This window comes from Mastigoproctus giganteus, unplaced genomic scaffold (genome assembly GCF_048544385.1).
Source record: "Mastigoproctus giganteus isolate SK-2022 unplaced genomic scaffold, ASM4854438v1 scaffold_15, whole genome shotgun sequence".
In the NCBI taxonomy this organism is placed as follows: Eukaryota; Metazoa; Arthropoda; class Arachnida; order Uropygi; family Thelyphonidae; genus Mastigoproctus; species Mastigoproctus giganteus.
The window spans coordinates 6,369,934-6,396,085 of NW_028328292.1; the positions used below are offsets into that span (position 1 = coordinate 6,369,934).

At 36.6% G+C, this 26,152-nt stretch overlaps 1 protein-coding gene across 1 annotated transcript; it reads right to left on the reverse strand.

Annotated features, from left to right (window-relative positions):
* Nucleotides 1–15,506: 15,506 nt before the first annotated feature.
* On the reverse strand, nucleotides 15,507–16,181 carry Srp19 (signal recognition particle 19). The gene has a single exon (XM_090389338.1). It carries the CDS (start codon nucleotides 16,133–16,135, stop codon nucleotides 15,692–15,694), a length of 444 nt encoding a protein of 147 aa, XP_090245464.1. The 5' UTR covers nucleotides 16,136–16,181; the 3' UTR covers nucleotides 15,507–15,691.
* Nucleotides 16,182–26,152: the final 9,971 nt, after the last annotated feature.

Genomic DNA, 26,152 nt, shown 5'->3' on the forward strand with positions numbered 1-26,152 from the left:
TATCCAGGCTTACGTTGGGGGAGAGCTTCAGACAAAATAACATATTTTGGAACAACACTGAATGCTTATCATAGTTCCATCAAACACTTGTGGAATGCTAAAAGTAAAAAAATTGTGGAGGGAAGCAGGAAAAATCTCAAACTCTTATTCTTTATGAGGATTGGAATAAGAGTCAAAAATAAATGCAAGCAAAAGTTGTGAGGAGTTTTGTCTCAACCAAATTAAGCATTTCAACCCACCATCTTGTCAGAGGGCCACAAAGAGATGAGTGCCTCTGCTTAGCAGGATAACATTTACCAAAGAATTTACAGTTGCTACTATTTAGTATAATGAAGAAAAGGTTATGTAGCCAGATGTTAAAAGTTGTGAATAGTAATATTTTACAATAAAAAAAATTAAGATAATTAATATTTTTTGTATTTAATTTTTAAATGTTGATAAATATATTAAAGTACAACATATCTCAAGCTTGACAAAATGAATATTCATTTGTAAAGAAAGATTTCTATAATTTTACTTTGTTGAAGTCTGTCTAAACTGTAATTAGTTCATAAAAATAAAATGCCCAGATTTGTGTACATATAGATTTCTCCAAAATTTTGATGCATTTACAGTTTAGTAGTTTTATTGATGCTTGCCTGTGTATCATTATTTTTTTTTAGTTTTGCTCAGATAAATTGCATTATGTCAAGGACTTAATCAGAATAAAATCTAGTAAGTGTAATTATTTTATCAAACTATATCATCTAGTTGTTAGTCTATATATTATCATCTTACCACCTTGGTGGTATTATTTTTTGTGTAAAGGGATAATCTGTAGTTTAGTTGAAAAGATGAATATACAATCATGCTGTTAACTTGGACAGTATCAACTATTTCTATCTTGAAAATAGTATAAATGAAGTTTTCATGTATTTTGACTGCATATTCTGATTTAAAGAAATGCCTTAAAACTGAACCACTGAACTGTAAATAGCATGAAGTGTGCTTGTTGATTAGTTCAAAACAATTTTTGTGCCTTTTTATTTTAAACCAATGAAGCTATAGCTTTATGCTAAATTATAATTGTTCGCATGCAAATTTGATTTTGTATACTGTATATGAAACATGTATAGTTGTACAGCTGAATGTCTCCTAATAAATTGAAACACTTATCTTCCATGGTTTAAATTTTATTTTATCAATTTGTAATATTCACTCACATTAACAGTGATTAATTTCAAAACTTTTTCATCATACAATCCACAGGATGAATAAGCAGACACATATCTAGTAAAATATTTATTTGTGTTAGGTATGTTGTCTGCCTATTCTCATTTACTTATTTTTATTTTTTACCATTCTAAACTCCATAACCATTTTTTGAAATTCAGACAGCTATAGCTCTGTAACCACTTAGAATCAAACATGTTGATCTGATGTTTTCTCATTTTGGCTCTGTCATTACAAGGATGTGGCCTCCATGAGAATATATCGATTTTGTCACTCGTTTGGAGAAGTCCAAATTCAAATCCCATCAGAAACTGGAGGAATTCATAAAGGCTTTTGAATCAGTTATAGTAAGAAAATCTCAGCTGGGAAAAGTGGTTTTGTCCCATCAGTTATTTTTGGGTTTTTCAACTGGCACAACATACAAATCAGGCTATTGTAATAGTTATCAATTAAATGTTATACACACATTCTTTTACTTAAGGCTTGATCCTATGTGTTTGTTGTGTATTTATAACTTAGATGGAAGGCATTAAGGCCAAATGGTGCTGACTAGCAATTTGGTGTGCTAGCGATAGCTGGTTTGCCTATTTTTTTATTTTTTTATTATATTGTTAAATCCTAAATTTGTATGATTCTATTGCTAAAGAACCACGTTGAAAAACAATAAAATAAAATAAAAGGGCAATTTGAAAAGGAATTATAGAGAGTTAGAGGAAATGGAAAATTAACATTCATCCACTTCTCTGCTACTTCGTCAGTCTTTGAACAGACAGCCATACGAAATGAATGCCTCATGCATACACATTTCTGTACTCCCAATAACAGTGTTACTATTATTAATTACCTATTTTAAATTTTGATAACATGTGACTGAAAGTTAAATATTTATATTACATTTGGTACTTATAGCAAACTGGGATTGGAAGCCAAAGCCCAATCCCAATGGGTATAAACAGTATTTATCTGAAATCTCTGAAAAACATTGTGTGGACAGCAGTCAGTATGAGAAGAGACTGTATATCAAGTCTGCAAGACTGATATACAAATAATACTGATATACTGCCAGATATACAAATTGGCCAGATGTCATCTGGCCAATTTGCTGGTCTGGCAGCAATTAGAATTATTTTATCTAATTCTAGGTTTTCACAACTGTATATCAGTCTGCAAGAGGCACCATATGACCAATTAGAATTTTTTAAATATAATTCTAGGTTTTCACAACATTATGTTAATTTTGGATAAATGGCCATTTTAGATATTGATGGATAATTTTGATATTAACTAATAAATTTGTAAATATTAGTCATTTTTGATATGATTAGGATGAAAGGCGGATATAGTGAGGAATAAAAATAAGTTCTAATGTAATATTAATTATTATATTAATGTAATGCAAGCAACCCCCATATAACACAGTACTTCTACAACACGGTTTCGCTCTAATATGATTGATAAATTACAGCAATCCTTGCACATGGTACTTAAATAACATGGTTAAGAATTGCGGAAAACTGCACATATCATGGTATTTTTGAGCTTTTGTGTGGGGAAAACCTGCTATTATGTTGGATATGTAATTTTTCAACATTTGCATTCCTTTTTTTGTGACTCCCCACTGTTAACTTGCTAGTCATGATGCAAAAGAAATAAAAAAAGGGAAATCCCTGTATTTTATTTTGTTGGGAAATCCCCATGTTACTTTCTGTGCTATTAAACTTGGGCTTGTTTGAGACCATAAAAATTTGTGACTTCAAAGTGTGCAGTTTTTAACTTTTAGGTTTTTGTAAGTTATTTTGGTTTTTATTTGATCATTTATAAATTTTTCCAGGTATGTATTACTAAACTTTGTTCTTAAGAAGCGTATTAGAATAATTTTTTTGTGAATTAAATTCCAGCAAATTAAATTATGGCTAAGAAATTAAGCATAATTTGGGTAACTGCCGAATTGTTTAAAGAATGGATTCTAAATTGTTTTGTGCCAGCTGTGGAAAACTATTTAAAGCAGAAAAATTTTGATTTCAAAGTTTTATTACTATTGGATAATGTGCCCTGCCATCCAAAATGAAGTAATTTTCCTACCACCTAATACAACTTCTTTAATTCAGCCATTAGATGACGGCATTATATCTACCTTTAAAACTCATTACATCTGAAAATCATTACAATGGATTTCAGAAAAACTTGATTCTGAAATTTACTGAAGTGATGGAGGCATGGAACATTTTTCAGTTGTAGACTGTATTGGAATCATAGCTTTATCGCTCAAAGAAGTAAAACCATCAACAGGTGCGTGTTGAAAAAATGTATGGCCAGAGTCAGTTCATTTAGGAAATATGGTCCAACTGGCAGAAAACAGAATCGGTGCGAAAGTAGAACTTGCTAAGTTGGTAGGGGGGGGGAAGGTTTTGATGATATGATTACTGAAGACATTCACGAATTACTGGTAGAAAAAGAGGCTAGCAAAGTGGATTTGGTGGAAATGGCACAGGAGGTAAACCAAATTAAATCAGAGGAGCGCAGATAAATTCTGAAGTTCCAAATTTTACTCTAAAAAAGCATATGGCAAGGCATAAAAACTTAGCCGAGCAATTAGAATCTTATTTTTTTGAATGCAGATCCTTCAACTGGAAGGAACACAAAGTTCAAAAAGGAACTTCAAAAATGCTTAGCTCCATACCATGCAATTTACAAGGATCTATCAAGCAAAAGCAAACAGTCCCAGAATACTGATATTTTAAAGAGTAGAAGATACACAAAATCTAGATGCTGCAGAAGAAAGTTCAGAAGGTGAAGATATTCTGCAACAGAGAAAATGTTCTTGTTTGATTGTGCTTAGCAGCAATGAAGAGGAAGAAAATTAAATGAATGTATATTAACTGACATATGTATCACAGTTTGTAAGACGTTTGTTCAGTTATTACTATTTTTAATAAAAATTAAGTTTCAGATAGTTAAAAAAAATTATATATTTTTGATTGCTTTTGGAATGTAACCCCTGGTTTTGTATTGGTTTTTAGTCCGGTATAACACGGTTTTGCACTACACAAGATTTTATAGGAACCTAACTACTGTGTTATACGAGGGTTACCTGTATAATAGTTATAATGTAATAACGATCCCAAGCAGCTGTCCCAGTAACACAATGTCCACTGGGATAGCTGCTGCCTTAGTTCTATTCATGCATCTATACAATATTCACAAGTCTCAAATGTGTTTATCAACTACTCACTTCCAGCAGCATGCTGAAAATGAGTGGTTGTCAAGCTTTGGTATCACCAGCTAAATGTGAGGAGCTGACAAAAATAAAGATGCTCACTCATCTGCCAAATGCCATGCAAGCATCTCTGTTTCAACCTGAGGGATCAGTGATCTTGAAAATTCTAAAAAAATACAAAAAACTTTATTACTGGCTTCTCTTGTTTGTGTTAATTTTTTACTGAGTTTAGCAAAACATAATAGATCGCCATTTTCAATTCGGTAAAAAAGCTAAAAATTAATTTGGTGCATCTCAAACACCACGCGAGTTTTTTTGTTAAATTTAGGGTGCAAGTCACAGAAGGTTAAAAAAAAACCTAAATGAAATTAGTAAATAGTTGTTTTTTTTTCCCATATAAATTATTTATGGCTGGCTGTGTCGGTATATTTTTATGTGCATGTGCATTGCTGCACTAGCATCTGCCCTCCAATCCTTACTATCATTCCACTTTCATATTCGGTCTGATCACATCACTTGCTGATATTGTATTATTATAGGAAACCTACTTTAATTGAATAACAGATGTTTGCTGTCACATAATGATATATTTGATTTATTCACAAAAGAGTAATGTTCATCATAAATTTATAGTATATATGTTTTAAATTTGATGTCTGTCCTGCATATTTCCTTTCTTTTAATATACTGCATATTTCCTTTCTTTTAATATACTGCATATTTCCTTTCTTTTAATATACTGCATATTTTAGTCTATAAATATTCAAGTGTTTCTATAAATATAAATTCTATAAATTTCCTCTGGCCACTCTTTCATAGCAATAAAGTTGTGTATTTTAAATGCTCCAATCTTTTTAAACATTTCAACCCACACCCAATATACTTGGTATCTTCAATAATACTGTCCTTACCCTAGTCGAGAGTCCACCTTACAGGTTTTCCATTAGGAACTACAGTACTTTTTATTTTTCATTAAGCTGCTTGTGATTTTTATTTTGCTGCATACAACAATGTAGAACTTTTGTTTAAGAATAAAAAGTCTGAGTTATCTTATTAAATAAGGATGGAGAAATGCTATTAAAAGTGTTGCTGTTGTAGCAGAGCCTAAGTATTAAAGAAAGGAAGCACAGCATTCTAAATTCTTATCTAGCTGGAGTTTAAGCCAGAGAAGGAAAGAGAAAAAATGTAACAGTAAAGGCAAAGTACAGTTTGTTGATGTTACTGATCAGGCAATGCATAAAACCTGTTTCTGACTGACCTAATTTACACAGCATTCTTCTCCATAAGTGACCTTGTTTAGTGATCATATCAATAAACAGATGCTAGACTTACATTTCAGCTTATCTTAAAAAATCCACTTTGATAAAAGAAAAAAAGGAAAATACTTAAACATATCTCTTTCATAATACATTCTTTAGAAATTTTCAAAAGATTTAAAATATCCATTTGAAATATATTTCCTAAAAGATAAGAATTATATCATATACAATAAGTTATCCTAGTTCTTTTGTACTTAAAGCAAACTACTACAACACACATTAGATCAGAATATCATAATCACGCGTTAATAGAATATCATAATCAATAGGAAAATTATAATTGGTCCTTGATCTTCATCAGGAATGTTCATAAAGAATTTTAAAAATACCGTTTAAATAACTTTTTAACTGTATACCACGTAAAAGATAATGAAAATAATTATGGAATTAAATGTTTATTGCATGAAACAGCGGTTCCCAAACTGTGCGCCGCGGAATATATTTAAATTTTCGAGGGAAACACAGCGATACTCGACATCGGTCCGACACCGCGCGAACTACTAGCTCGAGGTAGTTCACAGTTTCAACATTTCTTATTAAGTTGTTTGGACCTAACTACTTAATAAACGGAACTGTTAGGAACTTTTGGTCTCGGTGCGCCGTGAACTGAGAAAGTTTGGGAACCTCTGACATGAAATACAGCGAAGAAACGATTTGTTACTGAAATATTTGAACAGTGTTGACTTTCTCTTTTCATCAATCAATTTCCGATAGTCGACAACAACCTTCTCTGGGCCCTGGCGAAATAAATATCGCAGAGAACCTTGTTTGAGGTTCTCTGCGATACGAAAGATTTCATCTAGTTCTTTTACCGTTATCTCCTCCGCGGTAACATTTCTATCTCGCTCATTTAAAAATTAGAATTTTTAAATGAGTGTGCATCGACTTTATTAGCGGGAGACAAACAAGTAACACATCTTCTTTCAATGGTTGATGGAACACTGAGGCAGGCAGCAGACAAACGTTTGTTTATTGCCCGTCCGACGCGCCGTAAGCTTAACGCGCGATTCGAATCTTTTTTCAACTATCACATAAAAAAAAAAAAAAAAAAAATCGCGTTAACTGGAAATTGCATCGTGTAAAGCGAAAAGTGGTATAATTTTTTCAAATAGCGGTAACTGAAAAACACGTTAATCGAACTCGCGTTATGCGAGGCCTGACTGTATATGAGAGGTGGAAAATGAAGTTTAACATTGACAAATGTAAAGTACTACACATGGGAAACAGCAACCCCAGAGCAACGTATCAACTCTGTGGTACTACACTGACAGTGGTAGAGAATGAAAGGGACTTGGGGGTGGTTGTGCAGGCAGATATGAAGTTCTCTGAGCAGTGCAGACGGGCTGCAAGAGTAGCTCATGGAGTATTGTTAATGATATACAGGAATTTTTCCAGCAGGGATAAGGAGGTGATTATTCCCTTGTATAAGGCAATGGTCAGGCCACACCTAGAGTACTGTATACAGGTCTGGAGGCCTCATTTCAAGAAGGATGTAGAGCTGCTGGAACGAGTACAGAGAAGGGCAACAAGATTAGTGAATGGAACAAAGGGGTGCTCTTACGAAGAAAGGCTTAAGTTTTGCAAATTACAGTGTCTGGAGACTAGGCACCAGCGAGGTGATCTGATAGAGGTGTATAAAGCCTTGAATGGTTTGAGCTTGCTCAATGCTGATGGGATTCTTCCTCTACTCAGAATAATCACCTGAGAGGGCATAAATTCAAATTGAGGAAAGACAGATGTAGGATAGACGTGCGGAAATTTGCCTTTAGCCAGCGGGTGGTTGGTTGGTGGAACAGACTTCCATCCCTTGTCGTGGAGGTTGATAGCCTAAATAAGTTTAAGGCTCAGCTGGACAGGTATTTTGAACGAACAGAGGGGTGAAGTGGATTTTTTTTTTTTTTTTTTTTTTTTGGCTGATGCTGCATAAGCTTGCTTTCTTGCATCAAATGCCAATGCTAATATGCTTATAAACTAGTATTGCATTTAACAGTTATAAGCATACAGCTAAACCACATAATAGCAAATCACTGGCTAAAGGAGCATAGAAGCGGACAAGAAGTTTTACAAGTATGCAAATATAGGGTGGGGCAGGGAAATGGCAATTTTAAAAACTCGCAATTAAATTACGAATTACAAATATGTCATCTCAAAGTACATTAACATGCTGTATATTTTTTGAGGATATCGTTGAGATGACCTGTGTTTCTGTACAGGCATTTAATTTTCCATATATTTCCCATGATGTAGCATAGCATCTCCAAAGGAATCCTGTAATTTCTTCACAAATTCTTTCAGCTCTCTAATACTGTGTGGGGAATGAAAGAACACCTTGCTTTTTAAGTGCCCCTATAAAAAAAAAGTTACATGCTGACAGGTAGGGACCCTGGAGGCCAAGAAATGTCACCATGGAGATGATTGGTTTGGGTTTTAATGGTGCATCAGCAACTAGGGCTATAATGTGCCAAAACTACCATGGGAAGTGATTATGAAAAGGCAGTCATGCAGCATCAATGGACACTGCACGACAGGCCTCATTAGATCGAGGAAACCTAGTACTGTACTAGTTCATCAGTAAAAAAAGTTAGCAATTATGTTAGTGTAGTGGCCTGTCATCGCAGTTTTTACTCTTCCGTTATTACCAAAAAAAGAGAGAAAAAATGGGCCAATAGTTCCATGAGATGAAATGTGCACAACACTGTTACCTAATCACTGTGCAACAGTTGATGGTGGAACTGTCAAGGGTTTCTTCTAAATAAATTTTCTGTTTATACTCCGGCACGACAACCAAGTCAGTAGAGTTTACAATAAATCGTCAATACAAATATTTATCGTATTTAGTAGTCATGGGCTTGAACCCTGGTCCACTCAAGGAATGCATGCTATGCACTCTTGCTCCTGACCCAGTGGTCAGGAGCAAGATTTTTAATGATAAAATGAGCTTTGTCAGATATCCACAGATTGTGAAAAAAGTCTTCATAATGATCCACTTGAGTTACCATTTCTTGACAAAAAATTTTATTGGGTAAGGAGATGGTGAGGTTTTAATTCTTGCAGTATCTCTACCTAGTAAGGATGGAAATTTAAGTCTTGGTGCAATATTCATTACACACTCCTATTGGATAACTTCAACAACAGTACACCCCAAAGTGCAGAATGCTTTGGACTCTGCATGAGAGAAGTCCTGACAGTTGTGTATGGGCTTTATGGTGCAAGGGCAACAAGGAACCAGTTTCTTCAAAATTATGTACCCATGTTTTAATGGCATGAGGATACGATACAGGATCTTGACGCTTAAGCTTAAAGTGAACATGAAATAAACGTTGAGTGACCTTGTTCTTGTAAACAGCAAAAGGACATTGTGCATCACTTCTGTGTTCCATGGTTACTAAATGGTGGTAACTATATATAATGATGGTTACTATATACAAATAAGAGAACATATGCAGCCTTCTGGGTGATCCAACAGGAGCTTGTTGGTTAATCAGAATACATCCCTAATTTGCAAATACAGGGTGGCCATAATTAAAGCATCCCTATTCAGAGCGCTCTGTACCTCTAAGTAATAAGCGGAATGCCACCAAAATTAGTAAACTGTTCGAGGAATGGGGAGAATGAAACTGTGAAAAAAAAAAAAAAATAGTTCCAAAATCTGCCATAGGGGATAATATGGTACTGTACAACAGGAAAGACATGAAAAAGTACCAACAAATAAATAAGACAAATCTTAATGAAATTACAAATGTTTATTTGTGCTCTTTGCAAAAAGAAAAAAAAAAAAAAAAACTGAACTGCACTAAAGTTTTTAATCCAAAGGAAAAAATAAGACACCTAAGAAAGCAGAAAATTTGCATAAATCTGAGTTAATTTTCCCAGCAGCAGAGAGCTGTAAAGGCACAATGCGTCTCACTCTGCCCGATCGCACTTTAATTGCAAAGTTCTTCTATGTTAATGGATGCAATGCAGCAGCCGTTCTGCATGAATTTAGATGCTATAAGAACTTATGTCAAGGTCCTCTATCAGCTGTGGCAGTTAGAAGGATGATAATTAACAAATTTGAGGAAACTAGGTCCTTTGTTGTCAAGCCTGGAAGAGGGAGGAAGCTGTTCACCTCAGGTAGCAGAGGAAACTGCAATGGCTATCGTCGACTGATCAATGGATACAGCTTCTGGAACTAGCAGCAGTGCACAGGGAGTAGCGAGGCAATTGGATGTCCCATATTTCACTGTATGGAAAATTCTTTGTAAACTAATCCACTATTATCCATACAAGATCAGTAGCTGCAGAGATGATCCTGAAAAACAAATGGCATTTACTCTAACATTTTTGGCCAGAATGGAAATGGATGATGCTTGGCTGTGGAACATTCTTTGGGGAGATGGGGCCCATTTTTATCTTGATGGGACGTGAACACTCAAAACTGTCAAATATGGGCTTCAGAAGCACTGCATGATATTTAGCAAATCCCACTGCACTCGTCGAAAATCAGTCTGGTGTGGTGTGACTTCAAATTTCATCCTAGGGCCATACTTTTTCGAGAAATTGGACCCAGCAGGAGCAGCCACCTGTTCCATCACTAGTTAAAAGAGCAAAGAAAAGGAACAATGAGCTTTATGAGTAAGAAATACAAAGAAGAAAAGAGCAAATCTGATTGGCTGGCCATTGTGGGAGAGTCACATCCCATCATGTAGTTGAAGTAAATCTGTATTTTGTAATCTTCACGGATGAGTCCACTGGACTAGTGAAAATGTGTACTGTAAAATCAGTGATATGGAAATTGTAGAGGATTATTAGAAACACATTTGAGTCTCAGCATAAATAATAAATAAATAATAATGACTGGGTACGTGCAGGTTGCATGTACCCAGTTATTTTAAAGAAAACAAAGAGGAAATGCATTAAACTGGGATTAATTACAAAAGCTTTATTAGACTTAGGGGTAATTGCATTGTATTGGAAAAGCACCAACATATTGCCACTCCATAAAGTCAAAAAGCAAAGTGTATAACTACAGACCAGTCAGTCTGACTTCAGTGGTAGGAAAGATCATGGAGACAATGATTAAGAATCATTTTTTAAGTTTCTCAAGGGAACAGAATGCAGTCTTGTAAAGGAAAAATCTTGTTGAACTAATCTGATAAACTATTATGTCACTCATGAGTTGAATGCAGGAAATAACTGCGACACTGTTTTTGGGTTTAGACCGTTTGAAGTTTTGTTTGTTATTTGGTTTTTAGGAGCATTAGCAACTAAGGCCATATTGCTCCGGGAATATGTGGTGGTCATTCACTGACCTTTCCGCATCCTCCTCATTTTGGTGGTGACTGGTTCAAACCCCGGTCTAATCAAGAAGCGTGTGCTACGCACTGCTGCTCCTTCCCACCTGGCTACGGAGGCGCCCGCTGTTTGAAGCTGCAGCATACTGGGATCACAGATAAGATCCTTAGATGGACTAGAGAATGACAGCGTAACAAGAGACAAAGGGTTGTAAATTAAGTTATTCTTCAGAATGGGCTAGGGCCAGAAGTGGGGTCCATCAATGGTGCTTGTACAAGTCCAATTTTTTTGTGCTTGTACAGTTTCCAATTTTCTGAAATGACACTGATGAAGGGATACAAGATTAAGAGGACAAAATTTTGGGGGTCACAAAAATTCACACCAAATAAAATTGAATGCAGTATTGCATTACAAATTCATTTGATTTCAACTACTGCAATGAAATAACTCCTGTAAAACTATAGTATTGTACTGCATATGGCAAATGCAGCCCGATGTTAGAGGTTAAAAATACACATGATGGTTATGTGCTTAAATGAAAGTTTACTTTCATTTGCCACCTAACGTCAAAATGGTATATACAACAGTCATGTGTTTAAATGGTAGTTTTACTTCTGTTAACTGTTTGGATGTGCACTCAGATCAGTGTTTCCCAAACTGTGTGCTGCAGCACATTAGTATGCTTCAAGTGTGCTGCGGAAAATGCAAATTAAAAAAAAAAAAAAAAAAAAAAAGATAATAAATCCAAGTTTTATAATAAAAATTAACTGTATTTTTGTTTGTTTTATATAATTATGTTAATCTTTTACAATATGAGAAATTATAGAATTCTTAAAATACCGTGACTGTTAGACTAAATTCCAAATAGCAAATGCTTAATGTATGGTACTCACCTTATACAATCTGCACTAGTTATTAGGGTGAATTGATGGCTAAATTTTGGGTTGAATAATTTAAATTAAGCACAAGAAGGCAGAAGTGCACAACTCCATCCCTGGTTGTCATGAAGGATAATTAATTAAAAAGCTCTGAGTAATATAAAACTGATAAGGCCAATAGTCATAACAATGGACTTTCGTTTAGTTAAAAACGTCTTCAGTTGGCAAAGTTGAGTAGAGAGTGAGCGTGTGCTGTATTTAAAAGAAATATCTATACTCCCATGATGCTCTTTGGAACATGTGGGAATCTCAAATGTGAGATTCCAGACCAGGGAAAGATTGAAGGGGAATTTTGCATTTATGATATTAAGTTTAGTGGTGATGGAACCATTCAATAATGAGAGTCTCAACATTGGAGAATTTTGTAGCTGGCTTTTAGTTTAACTATAGTAATGGCAGAATCAACTAGGGGGGTGTGGTTGTGGGTATAGGCATGTATTGTGAGCTTGGTGCTAGATTGTCCTGTTCTAAAACTGTTATAGTGATAGTATGCATGTGTATTAGAGGTTTTTGTGGAACCGGACTTTGTTGTAGTGCTTCTAATATAGCAAGCATTACAATTTTGTTGGCATCTGATCAGATATATTATGTTGTTCATATCGCTTGTCAGGCCTTGCACTCTGATGTTGCAGAGTCTGGATGACAGCTTTGAGTTTATTCTGCTATGAACACAATTTGTACAATGGATCATCCAGTCTTGCTGAGATTGACTGTGCTACCTTTCATTCAAACTCATCTACTGTTACTCATCAATATTTAGTTGTGAGGTTTCAGGCATATCAGTGAATTGAACTATATTGCATTGTGTGTTCTAGTCATACAAGTGTATATTTAGGAGCTGATTTGCATGCTGTGCAAGCTGAAAAACTTGGAATAACTCATGGGGGTACCTTCTATCTGAGATTGGATAATTACCACCTCAGGTGAATAGAGGCCTTCAGATATCTTGTCTTTTTTTAGCCAATATTTCATAATTTTTTTTTTTTTATTTTGCAAATAATATAATAGCATGTGTCAATACTGACCCCCCCCCCATGATCCAGTAACTTTATTTTCACTTCAAAAATTAGCCTGTTTAATCATTTGCACTATTAAAAGGCCATCTTTTACACTAATAGATCACAATGTACTGGAATGAAAATTTGAGACAGTTTTCTTAACTTTTTTAAGGTAGAGAACTTTTCTGAATGCTTAGTTGGGTATTCCATGAAATAAGGGAGCAGATATCATAATGTTCTACTCTAGTTCTGAAGGGGGAGGGAGCACCAGAGAGTGTATTGAACCAGTGAGGTTAATTATGAGGGTATCTTTGGATTCGGGCAAGATTCCTTGGATTTGAGAAGTGCAAACGTACAAGTGCTACTTTTTTAAAATTATTTCTTTCTAACTATTTTTAAAGTTAACAATCTTACCTTGGCACTAAAGTACTATAAGGTTCTATGCCTTATGTGTTTAGGATCACCAGAAAAAACAAGAAAATTTGACAAAACTTAAGCTCAAAAAATAACCTGTAAAGATACTTTTAAAATTAAAAACTCAAATTTTCAAATTATATGCTACGGTTCTATATCATTACTTTCAGAAAGTCAAAGTAAGATATTTGTAGGTTCACACCTAAGGGTAGCCGCTTACTGGAAACCAGCACCGATATAAAGTGGAAGCTTCTCATTGGCTGTGAACACAGAAAACAGTTGACCAGTACAACTTTTACGTTTAAGCACCCTTACGGTGCTTACACGTAGAATGCAGTTAACTGCTTACCTGGAACCAGCAGAGACATGCAGGTGAAGCTTCTCACTGGCTGTGAACACAACAGAAGGCAGTTGATCAGTGCAGAACTTTACTCCCTCGCATACTGAGAAGTTGCGCTGGTCAACTGCTTTCTATGTGCTCATAGCCAGTGAGAAGTTTCTGCTTTATATTGGTGCTGGTTTTCAGTAAGTGGCTATCTGCATTCTACGTGTAAGCACCCTAAGATGAGAGGCACAGCCAGGAACTAGTGGAGGCTTATGGTGCTAGGCATGTATGTCCTCAGTGATTTAGCATATCAGGTTACAAAATGTTTGCAACTCATTAAATACTTTTTGTCAGATGTAATGTTTTATTGTGCTTTTGAATGAAAGAAGCAAGTGTAGAAATATGAATACAGTTTAGTTTTAAAATGTTTCTAATAACAGTCACAGGTAGATTTTTGAAACTAGGTTGCAAAAATTTAAATGAAAGTTGCAATTGACTTTAACAACATTAATATGAACTTCTGCACTGTTTTTACTGTATCAAAACCTTGTTGTTAGCTATTATGGTTTGTGGCAACTGTAAGACTCCTCTTCAGATTTCTACCACTGATATATGTTCTTGGATTGAATTTCACATGCTCCAGAATGGAAAAACTAAACTTTACCAATATAGCAAAGCAGAAGATGAACTGAATGTATGTGAGGAACTAACTCTCAAAGGTGTGCAGAGCCAGCCTTGTTTAACACTGGCATTTGCTATTATAACTGACCTCAGATAATAACTTTTTGCGATGTGAAGCTGATATTATGCTCTAAATGTCTTTTCAGTTCCACTTGGGAAGTCAAATGATTTTGGTATAATTTTACCTATTATACACCAATTATATTTACCTATTATACAGAGCAGGTCACGGCATGCTTTTTGCTTTCCAAAATATTCCTTCTAATTCAGTGTATAATACATGCAATTCCTGCATATATCAAACTTTGCACACATATTTATATAATTTTTATACAAAATCTATTAGAAATGAAATCAGCAGTTGCTTAAGGAAGAAAATAGTATATTAAGTTTATTTTTAGATCTGTAAAACAAAATTTAATATATAAATGCATCAAAAGTAATAACTGTATACATTACACAGAAAAAAAAAAACCCAACAAATTTCCCTCTGTAATCAACAACATAAAAAAAAAAAAAAAAAAAACTTTCCTTACATATTGAAAAATAAAATTAACAAAATGAAGTGAGACAGACTTAAATTTTGTTACATAAGATTAAAAATGCAAGTATTTTTTAATCAGTTTTCAAAATGTATGTACCTTTCAACAACATACAAATTCTGCCTAGTGTTTTCAGTTATTAATCAGTAAGTCTTTGGCACCTCTGGTTTTATATTCTTTGTAGACAGGATCAGTGTTTGTGAGAGTGACAGCAGGAGGGGTGTGTGTGCGCAAGAAGAGATTTTTTCATTACGAAACTTCTTCCACATTATTTAACAATTATATATTTTATTTAAAGCTAATCAAGTTTGAAATCACAAGAACAGTTGTTAATTGTGACAAGTGGTTATAAGTTAATCTCTGCGGTAACCCTACTAATGCAATAAAATAATTAAACAGCACATAATAAAGTCCATTCACTCCTCTAGTTTTATTTCTAAGTAAATCAAGAGAATAAACATAACATGAATGGATAATTTATATATATTTTTTTTGTACTTTACTGCATATGATACATAAGTGCAAAATTAAAATTGTCACTGGAATTTAATTATTCTAAAGCATACAGTAATTCAAAATTTCAGGTTTCATAGAATTTCACTTCATTCAGTAAGGTTAAGACAATTTAAGTTCTGACAGCTGGCATACCGAAAATTTTATTATTATTTTTTTATCCTAACGAAAAATGGTCAGACAAGGTTTTCAGGAATGTGGCAAATGATAAAAGAATACAGCCAATGTGTTTTAATTATTATTTTTTTTAGTGCGGACTCACCGCTTTCCTTTTTTTCCTTTACCTTTTTTAACAGCATTTTGAGTGTTCTGAGATGAATCATTACCTCCTTGTTTTTGAGTCCTAGTTTTCAGTTTTGGAATCATTTCTGCAAGATAAAGAAATACAGAAGTTCGATTTGGAAATTTTGCATTCACCGGTGTTCCATCGTCATTTTTTAGCTGAACTCTAATTCGTCCTCGATATGCAATATTATCTTTGTTGGTTTCCCGAGGATGCAGTTTGTTTTCGACGCCAACTTTGAAGTTCGAAGCATCCAAAACATCCCTAATTTCTTGATATGTCGGATTCTCCACGCATTTATCTTTAGGCAACCTTCTGCCTCCGGCTACCGTTTTCTTAGAGTTTATATAAGCTGGATAAATACAAATCCATCTTTCTCTATCAGAATACTTCTTATCTACACCCCACGAAACAGCCATGTTCCACGTTTTATGTCCGTAAAACGACTATCACGAACCGAAGTTTGGTCTAATTGTGGTATCAATTCCCCATGGTTCGCTCAAAAATAATATTATATATCCCCATTTTCCCTTACCTTTTGTTGCACCATAATTCGAAGAGTAATAAATTAACATAAAAATTAATTTTATTCATATGGAAATCAAAAAAAAAAAAAAAAAACAACAACTTTACATAGATTAAATTAATGTTTATCGTGGAGTGTTTACTCCGTATCTGCACTCTGATCTCTTCGCCCATAAACAATGAGTATATGGTGCGTAATTTAAAACTGAATTAATATACTGTAATTATTTTAAGAAATATCGTAACACCACAACCGAGGACTTCATCGAACATTTTTTTTTTTTTTTAATATAAGTATTTTGTTTAAATGAATTCCTGTTTTAAATCAGCACAAGTTTTACTTAGCTTATAATTACACCGATATTCAAAAGCTAAGAAGTATAAAATTGAATATCTAGAAAAATGTGTATTCAAGCAAATTTGAGGCAAAATCATCAATGATAGAAAGGGTTTTTCAAAACTAAGTGGACGTCTTATTTGTATAATTCTAGGAAGAGAGACCAACTCCCGGCAACATCAATAGAGATGGCCACAAAAACTGTACAAATAGGGGATGGTATCATCCTGCAGTCCCGTCTAGTTCTAATCCTTGTGCCTCATGTTATGACACCTACAGACATTACTCACAGGTCAGAATAAGGCTTCAGTTTTTACTACTTATGAGCTAACTGTTTGCTGAGAATGATGCACGAATTTCAAATTGGGAAATTCAAATTGGGAATGTATTTCACTATGATTTGCCATGGTATTGCGCTATATACATTGATACAAATGAAGAAGTATAGTGCTATTTGTTTAAAATTGATACCATTCACACTACCACAGTTCAGTAATTAGGTACGGTGCCTCAGCAGCGGGGAAGTAGGCATTAATTTATTTTTCACATTTTTAGGAGTTACCACACTAAAGCTCACACACTTGAAATATGTGGTTTTGCTCATTTTGTTACACGAAAAAAAAAAAATAATAATAATAAAAAGATAAATTTGTTTTCGAAGGAAAATCTTGCTAACATTGACTAAGTCGATCACGGTATGAATACACCTCATAAAAAATTCTCCTGTTTTTAAGGGGATTCGAAATCAGGCTTTTCCACACATGAGACAGGACGGCAGTGGTAATCATTGTGATACCTGAGAAGACTGGATAAGTAGGAATTGTGACTGATCGATCTGATAAACCAGTAGTAAAAAATACTGTCCATGAGATATATGAAATGCTTGAAGCATATGAAGCAGCAAAATTCGGTACGAGTATGACATTTAAAATAAAATAGGTATACTGTACTGTATGCACTTCTACATTTGGAGCAGTGCTTTTCATTCAAACAATTAGCAAAATACCAAGACATCCCCTTGATCTAGAGGTGGTGCGTTGTGGGCTAATACACATACTCCCTAGAGGAATCCAAACGACGTTCATAAGGTACAGAACAGATCCGGTCACAGGAAAAAACGCAGCAGGTACTGAACCTGAGACAGGCATAGCAAGAGAGAGGATCCAGCTCCTAGTCCAACCATTGCTAGATATATAGTAAATAAATTTGAAATTTGAAGTGCTAATCAAGATATCAAAGGCAGATATTGTTGGGATATCAGAGACATGGTGTCACACAGATATAAGCAGTGCAGAATTGGAATTTGGGGACTACAATGTGTACAGACAGGGTAGGAAGGGAGGAGGCCTATGCTGTTAAGAAAGACATAAACTCTAAGGAAGTGCTTCCAGTTGACACGGGTGGCCAGTGCAATGTTGAGTCTGTTTGGTGTGACATAAACACTGGGAATGGAAAAATGAGAGTAGGAGTATGTAATAGGCATAATGACGCTGATCAGTACAATGAAGAGTTCTGCACAGAAATACAATGGGCCAGTAAATCCGAATGTCATATAATGGATTTTAGCTTCCCAGATATTAACGGAAACTTGTGCGTTGGTCACAGGCACACCAGCAAGACTTTTGTGCATATATGGAAGGAATGTTTTCAACAGCAATTTGTTCGAAGGGCAATCAGAGGGAGTAATGCTCCTGATCTGATTATCAGCAGTGATTATTTGTGCATTAACAATTTGCAGAGAAAGAAATCACTAAGTGACAACGGTCACAGTGTACTAATGTGAGATTTTCTTAAAGATGTAATTAACATCAAGAGTAAAGGGAATGGTTATTGTTTTCGTAAAGGTGACTGCAGCGGTCTCAGACAGTTTTTAAATTCTATACAGTGGGATCAACTGATGATGTTTTGAACGTTGAATTCTAAATGGGAAGCCTTCAGTGACTTAATCTTGGAGGCTACTAGGCTTTTCATACTAACTAAGCAATAACCTTCAAGGTTCTCACCTAAATGGATGCCAGATGAATTAATGAGGCTCGTAGCAGAGAAGAAAAATGCGTGCGATGCATATGAATTATCAGGCGACACAGAAGCCAACGGTAGTTATAAGCTAGTCTGTAATCAAGTCACAAAGGAGGTTAGGGAGGCAAAAGCAGATTACGAGAAATCTTTGGCAGAGGATGTAAAGAAAAACAGCAAAGAGTTCTTTACTTGTGTAAACTCTAGAAGGAAGGGGATGAATCAAATTGGTCCATTTAACATAGATGGTTCGACTATTGATGATCTTGCTCAAGTAGCTGATAAACTGAATGAGTATTTTACATCTACATTCACACATGAGGAGTTATTCAAGGAGGGGAATGCGAGAAAACTATCACTCTCTGAAAGGGAACAAAGTGATTCTGCAATAACTGAGAGCAAGTGGAGGAGAAATGGTCGAAGTTAAACTTAAAAAAGCACCTGGGATGGATGGAATCTATCCAGTTATATGGAAGGAGGCACCGAGGGAAGTTGGCAAACCCTTAGCCGTAATTATGAGAGCATTCTTAGATTCAGAGGAGGACCCCATGGACTGGAGATATGGAAGTATATCTCCAAATCACAAAGGGGGTCAAAGGGTGACAAAAATAATTATAGACCTACTACTTTAACTTCTGTTCTGGAGACAATAATGGGGTCACTGGTTAAAGATATGATATAGGATCACCAAGACAAGACTGCAGTAATAGTGCAGATACTGCATCGGTTTGTTAAGGGGAAGTTTTTTCTAATCAATTTGACTGGGTACTACGATGTGGTCAAATATGGACTGGATGCAAATAATAATTTTAATATCATATACTTGGATTTCAGGAAAGCTTTTGCTACTGTTGACCATGGAAGACAGCTATACAAATTGGAGCTGTATGGCATTAAGGGAAAGTTGCTGCAATGGACAGAGGGATGGTTGATTGGGAGAAGGCAGAGAGAGGTTATTAATAGAAAATGCTGTACGTGGACTAATGTTATTAGTTGAGTCCTTTTGATGTTATTAGTTGGTCCTGGGGCCATTCTTGTTTTTTTGTTTTTATCAATGATATTATTGAAGATATATCAGCGTTAATGTCCAAGTTTGCAGATGATACAAGGTTGGCGGGGTCGTTAATGACAGTAAAGGTAGGATGTGACTGCAAAAGGATCTAGAAACGTTAGGCAGATGGGCGGAGAAGAGGTAACCGTAGTTTACATTGATAATTTTCAAAGTACTGCATATGGGTAGCAGTTACCGAAGAGAAACTTACCAACTCTGTGGTATTACACTCAGGGAGTTGGAGAATGAAAAAGACCTGAGGGTAATTGTGTAGCCAGACATGAAGTTCTCTGACAGTGCAGACGGGCTGCCAGAGTAGGTCATGTTATTTTGTCATTGATATATAGGAATTTTTCTAGCCGACACAAGCAGGTGATTATCACTTTGTATAAGGCAATGGTCATGCCACACCTTGTGAGCTGCATACAGGTCTGAAGGCCTCATTTTAGGAAGGATGTAGAGTTGCTAGAACGAGAAAGGGGGAAAAAAGGGGTGAGCTTACGAAGAAAGGCTTAAATATGCAAATTGCAGCATCTGGAGACTAGGCACCTGCGAGGTGATCTGATTGAGGCGCTTGTCAGACTAAGAACCTGAGGGGGGATAGATTCAAATTGGGGAAAGAGAGATGTAGGATAGATGTGCGGAAATTTGCCTTTAGCCACGGGTGGTTGATTGCTGAAACAGACTGCCGTCAGTTGTTGTGGAGGTTGGTAGCTTAAATAGATTCAAGGCTGAACTGGACAAACATGTGTAGTGACCGGATTGGCGATATGAGAAGTGTTTGTTTTTTTTCTGGTGATGTATAAGCTTGCTTTCTTGAATCATATGCCTCAACTAATGCTAATGCTTTACCATTAGCATTAGCATTAGTAGAGGCATATGATGCAAGAAAAGAAACTAATGCAGCATCAGCCAAAAAAAACACGCTCCTATTTCACCCCTCCGTTCGTTCCAAATACCTGTCCAGCTCAGCCTTAAATTTATTTAAGCTATCAACTTCCACAACAAAGGATGGAAGTCTGTTCCACCAACCAACCAGCCGCTGGCTAAAGGCAAACTTCCGCATATCTATCCTACATCTCTCCTTCCTCAATTTGAATTTATGCCCTCTCAAATTATTATTCTGAGCAAGAGGAAAAATTCCATCAGCATTCAGCATGCTCAAACCATTCAGGGCTATACACAGCTCTATCAGATCACCTCGCCGGTGCCAAGTCTCCAGACATTGTAATTTGCAAAATGGAAGCCTTTTTTCGTAAGAGCAATCCTTTGTTCCATTCAATAATCTTGTTGCCCTTCTCTGTACTCGTTTCAACAGAGTACTTAAAATGAGGCCTCCAGACCTGTATACAGTACTCAAGGTGTGGCCTGACCATTGCCTTATATAAGGGGATAATCACCTCCTGATCCCTGCTAGAAAAATTACTGTATATCATTGACAAGACACTACGAGCTACAATTGCAGACCATCTGCACGAGCCGACCGGGCTAGCCGAGTGGGTAAAGTACCTGCCCGGCAACCCAAAGGTCGCGGGTTCGATTCCCGCCTCGGGCTTGGATCAAAGTACTGCAAAAACCTTGGAAGGTGCAATATGGCCACAGAAGCCGATGCGCCAACAACTACCAAATCAAATCAAAAAAATCAAATCAAATCAACCATCTGCACTGATCAGAAAACTTGATATCTGCCTGCACAATTACCCCGAGGTCTTTTCGTTCTCTACCACTGTCAATGTAGTACCCCAGAGTTAATACATCACTCTGGGGTTACTGATTCCCATATGTACTACTTTACATTTGTCAATGTTAAACTTCATTTGCCACCTCTCAGCCCATTTTCTTAACTTTTTTAGGCCATGTGGCAGTAGCATACTCTCATTAGTGCCAACCTTCGTATAGTCTGCAAACTTGGAAATTAAGCTTGATATACCATCATCAATATCATTTATAAATACTGAAAACAACAATGGACCTAATACTGAACCCTGAGAGACTCCACTAATAACATTAGTCCACGATGAGCAGTGTCCATTGATTATCACCCTCTGCCTTCTCCCATTCAACCATCCCTTTATCCATAGCAGCAATTTGCTTCCAATGCCACACTGCTCCAATTTGTGCAGCAGTCTTCCATGCGCAGCAGTATCAAAAGCCTTTCAAAACTCCAAATATATGATATCAAAATTATTCCCTGCATCCAGTTCCTTTGTGACCACATCATAATATCCAATCAAATTGGTCAGGCAAGACTTTCCCTTAACAAAACCATGCTGTGTCCGAGCTATAATTCATGTCTTGTCTAGATGATCCTGGAATGCTTATTTAACCAGTACCTCCGTTAATTTTCCTGGAACAGATGTTAAACTAACAGGTCTATAAATACTTGTGTTGCCTTTTGATCCACCTTTGTGAATTGGGAACACATTTGTACATCTCCAGTCCATGGGTACCTCCCCTGAGTCCAAAGAAGCTCTCATAATTTTGGCTAAAGGTTTGCTTACTTCCTTTTCTGCCTCCTTTAATATAACTGGATAGATCTCATCCACCCCGGGTGCCTTTTTTATGTTCATCTTCAACAATTTCTCCTCAGTTATTACAAAATCATCTATCTCACTACCAGAGTTTAATTCACCTCTGGCATTATCCTCCCTGAATAACTCCTCATGGGTGAATGTAGACGCAAAATACTCATTTAGTTTCTTAGCCACATGAGCAGGATCATCAACAGTTGAACCATCCATATCCAGTGGACCAATCTGATTCATCACTTTCCTTCTAGAGTTTACATAGGTAAAGAACTCTTTGTTGTTGTTTTTGTTTTTTCATCTTTTGCCAAGGATTTCTCATAATCTGCCTTTGCCTGCCTAATCTCCTTTGTGACTTGGTTACAGACCAGCTTATATCTATCATATGCTTCCATGTCATTAATTAATTTATATGTATCCCATGCATTTCACATCTTTGCCATATGTCTCAATAGTTCACCTGACATCCATTAGGCCTAAACCTTGAACAATACTTCTTAGTTGGTATGTAAAGCCTAGTAGCTTCCTAGGTAAGTTCTTTGAATGCTTCCCATTTTGAACTTGCTGTTGGTAACATCATCAGTTGGTCCCTCCGTATAGAATTTAGATATTGTCTCAGACCACCTTTGTCACCTTTACGAAAGCAAAAACCCTTTCCTTTATTCCTGATGGTTGTTACCCCTTTGAGTAAATCCCACTTCAGCACATTGTGATCACTGCCACCTAGTGGTTCCTTTATCTGCCGATTCTTAATATATGAAGAATCACTACTGATAATCAGATCAATATTATTACTCCATCTAGTCCCGAACGTGCTGATGTAGAAAACAATCATCCAATTAATAAACAAAAGCTTTGCTAATGTGTGAGTGATAAACCCACAAATTCCAGTCAATATCTGGGAAATGAAAATCCCAGATATTGACAGGAATTATTGGCATTATAAGACTCTCTCATTTACTGGCCTATTCTAATTCCCTGTACAGTTCCTTATTATACTCATCAGAGTTATTAGGCCTATAACACACTTCTACTCTCAATTTTGATTTCCCAATGCTTATATCACAGCAAACTGACTCGACACTGCACTGTCCAGCGATGTCGACTGGCTTCACTTCCTTGGATTTTATGTGTTTCTTAACTAATAGCATAACCCCTCCTTCCTTCCTATACTGTCTATCCTTCCTGTACACATTGTACTCCCCAAAGTTCTGCATTCCTTATATCTTTGTGACATCACGTCTCTGATATCTCAACAATATCTGCCTTTGTTGTTCTTTGCAATACCTGGAATTCATCAAATTTATTTACCAATCTCCTAGCATTGGTGTACATGTAAGTATACATGCTCCTGTTCCTGTTCTTAGCTACCCTAACACAACCCATGTGTTTACTTGTACCGCAATGACTCCCAGCAGTCTCTGAAATACCCTGCATCTTGTTTTCCAGGCTGCGGCTCATCCCAATAGAAGCAGTGTAAGAATCACTTTCACCTCTGCCAGAGGCTACCGTTAATCTATTAGTCCTTGTATCCCTCAAGCTAGCAGTTTTCCGACCCACCTAACACTGCCTCGATAGCATCAGCATACTAATACACTTCACCGAGTAATGCCCTCTTTGATCAATTGCTAAAAGTATAGAGGTACTTCAGCAACTGACGAGTGAGAGCATGACTCGATGACATATATCTGTGTCATAATTAGTGTGAACAGAGTGTAGCTTTTTTATGGATTATCCGATTTGTCCTCTAATGCACAGTATTATTCATGATAGTTTTAACTCCTGGTTATACTTGTTCCAATTCCGTTCCATCCGAACAGAAAAGTCAATCTGCGGTTTTTTAACGCATTGTCCAAATTGACAAATAAAGCGTTCTTTGTGACCTACTAATGATTTGACTTTTTCATGTGAAACAAGAGCGTATGAGGTAATGGACTGGCAAATATAACCGGCCTAAACCGTTATATAATACTGAACAAATCTTGGGATTTAAAGACAGGTCCGCTGTGATATATATTGGCTCCTTTAGGCCAGTTTATCTGTGGTATGTAGGGTTAGATCGACAGCATTAACGTTCACTGTGTTCAATCCTCACGTTTGAATATACTGAGAAATCAAACGACTACGAGTTGTGATTTTTCTTTTGACAAAGAAAATCTTTGTTAATCGCATCCAAAAAAAGTCGCACATATGGTTTCATGGATCTTTTTTCGCTACATCTGCGCAGTTACTACCCTTATCAAAAACATAAATAGTGGTGCCGTCGTTGATCATTATTTCGCCGCCCACGAGAAAACCGCCTTCATCTTAAGTGTTCCTTTCTCTGATGTTGAACGGATATTACTGCATTATTCGTTGTCTCTAGATGGAATAACGTGAAAATATGTTTTTAGGCTGAAATGGGACTTATCAGAGATTAGATTTTGTATCCCTTTTGCCAAAGTTCGAAGTCACATTCATTCACCAGTTTCACCAGAAGTTCATTCACCAGTTTCGACGAGTTATGCAGTGGTTTTGGGTTAATGGGACTGTTCACTTGAATTGAGCTTTCTTAACACAGTGCGGTTTAAAACGTTTTCATCTGTGGCCTTTGCAAGCTCAAGAAACAATTGATGACAGGAGATTGTAGGGTTCTGACGCTGTTAGAACAAGATAGCGGGCTGTTCTGGTTGACGTAGCCCTCGGGCGATCTTGGCCAGCTGCTCTTGTAATGGTTCCGTTGTGTCGAGACAACATGCGTAACACATTTAGCCAACGTGCCCTGTCCACCTGCGACTCCCCGGCTTCAAGTCGTGCAACTGCCCGCCATCTCAAAGAATGATCTAAACTACGATGACTTATCATACTGAGTACTGGAGATGTGGCTATATCACTGAGTAAGCCGAAAACCGGGAATGAAGTGATGTTGTCGCAACCCATATTTTTTTGGCACGAATAATTTGCATAATATGCGGCTCGGCAAGATGCTGGACCGATTTCTATGAGGATACTCGGAATTTTCATACCAAGATGCCTATTATATCAAATAATCGCCTTTGGCGACATTCTTTACAATAAAATATTCATGAAAAACGTTCCGTTCTGTTAATTTTGTCGAACAGTGTATTTGATAAGAAATGCTCATATCCGGTGAGTATGGGCTTGGCACACCCAGGTTTCTGAGCTGGAGATCATCATTCTTCTATTTCTTGGTGATTTCCTTCTACTTCTCACTCTTTCTCGGGGTAATTCAGAAATTCTTTTTTGCCTGGTGCAGCATGAGCCTTTGTTTTCCTTGCAGCATGCGGCTAATGATGAGGTGGGGGGGGAAACCTTGCTATCAACGCATGAGACCGACTAACTCAGCCAAGGAGTGAAAAAAGCCCACTGAAATTCCTCGCGTCATTGACTCGATTCGAACCCGGGCCTTTTTCCACCCGGTGTTGGAAGGACTGTGACGATAGCATTGTCCTATCCTCGCAGACAATATCAGACCACCCTGAGATCCAGAACGTAATGGCCGAACAGCAGAGGGAATGCAAGGAGCAATTAACCATAGATGCTGCAGTTATGAGCAAACCTACAAGAAGCGTCGCAACATGTACACAGCTTACATCGATTACCGCAAACCTTCGACACAGTACCTTATAGATGGCTATTAGAGAACCAGAAGATGTACAAGGTCAATCCGATAGTGACAAACTTCTTAGGAGAAAAGATAGCGAAATGGAGTAACACAATTAAGGTCGAAAATATCACAACCAGTCCAATTCCCATCAGGAGAGGAATCTTTCACGGTGATGGCCTGTGCCGATTGTGGTTCTGTCTATCACTGAACCCGTTATCCACCATGCTCAACAGTAGCAAGTACGGACATAACCTCAAAGGAGGAAGGATGAACCTGTACACCCTCACCCACCTAATACATGTACGATATCAAGCTGTACGCGAGCCGAGAAGCTCTTCCAGCAACTACTCGAGATCACCGAAGAATTCAGCCATG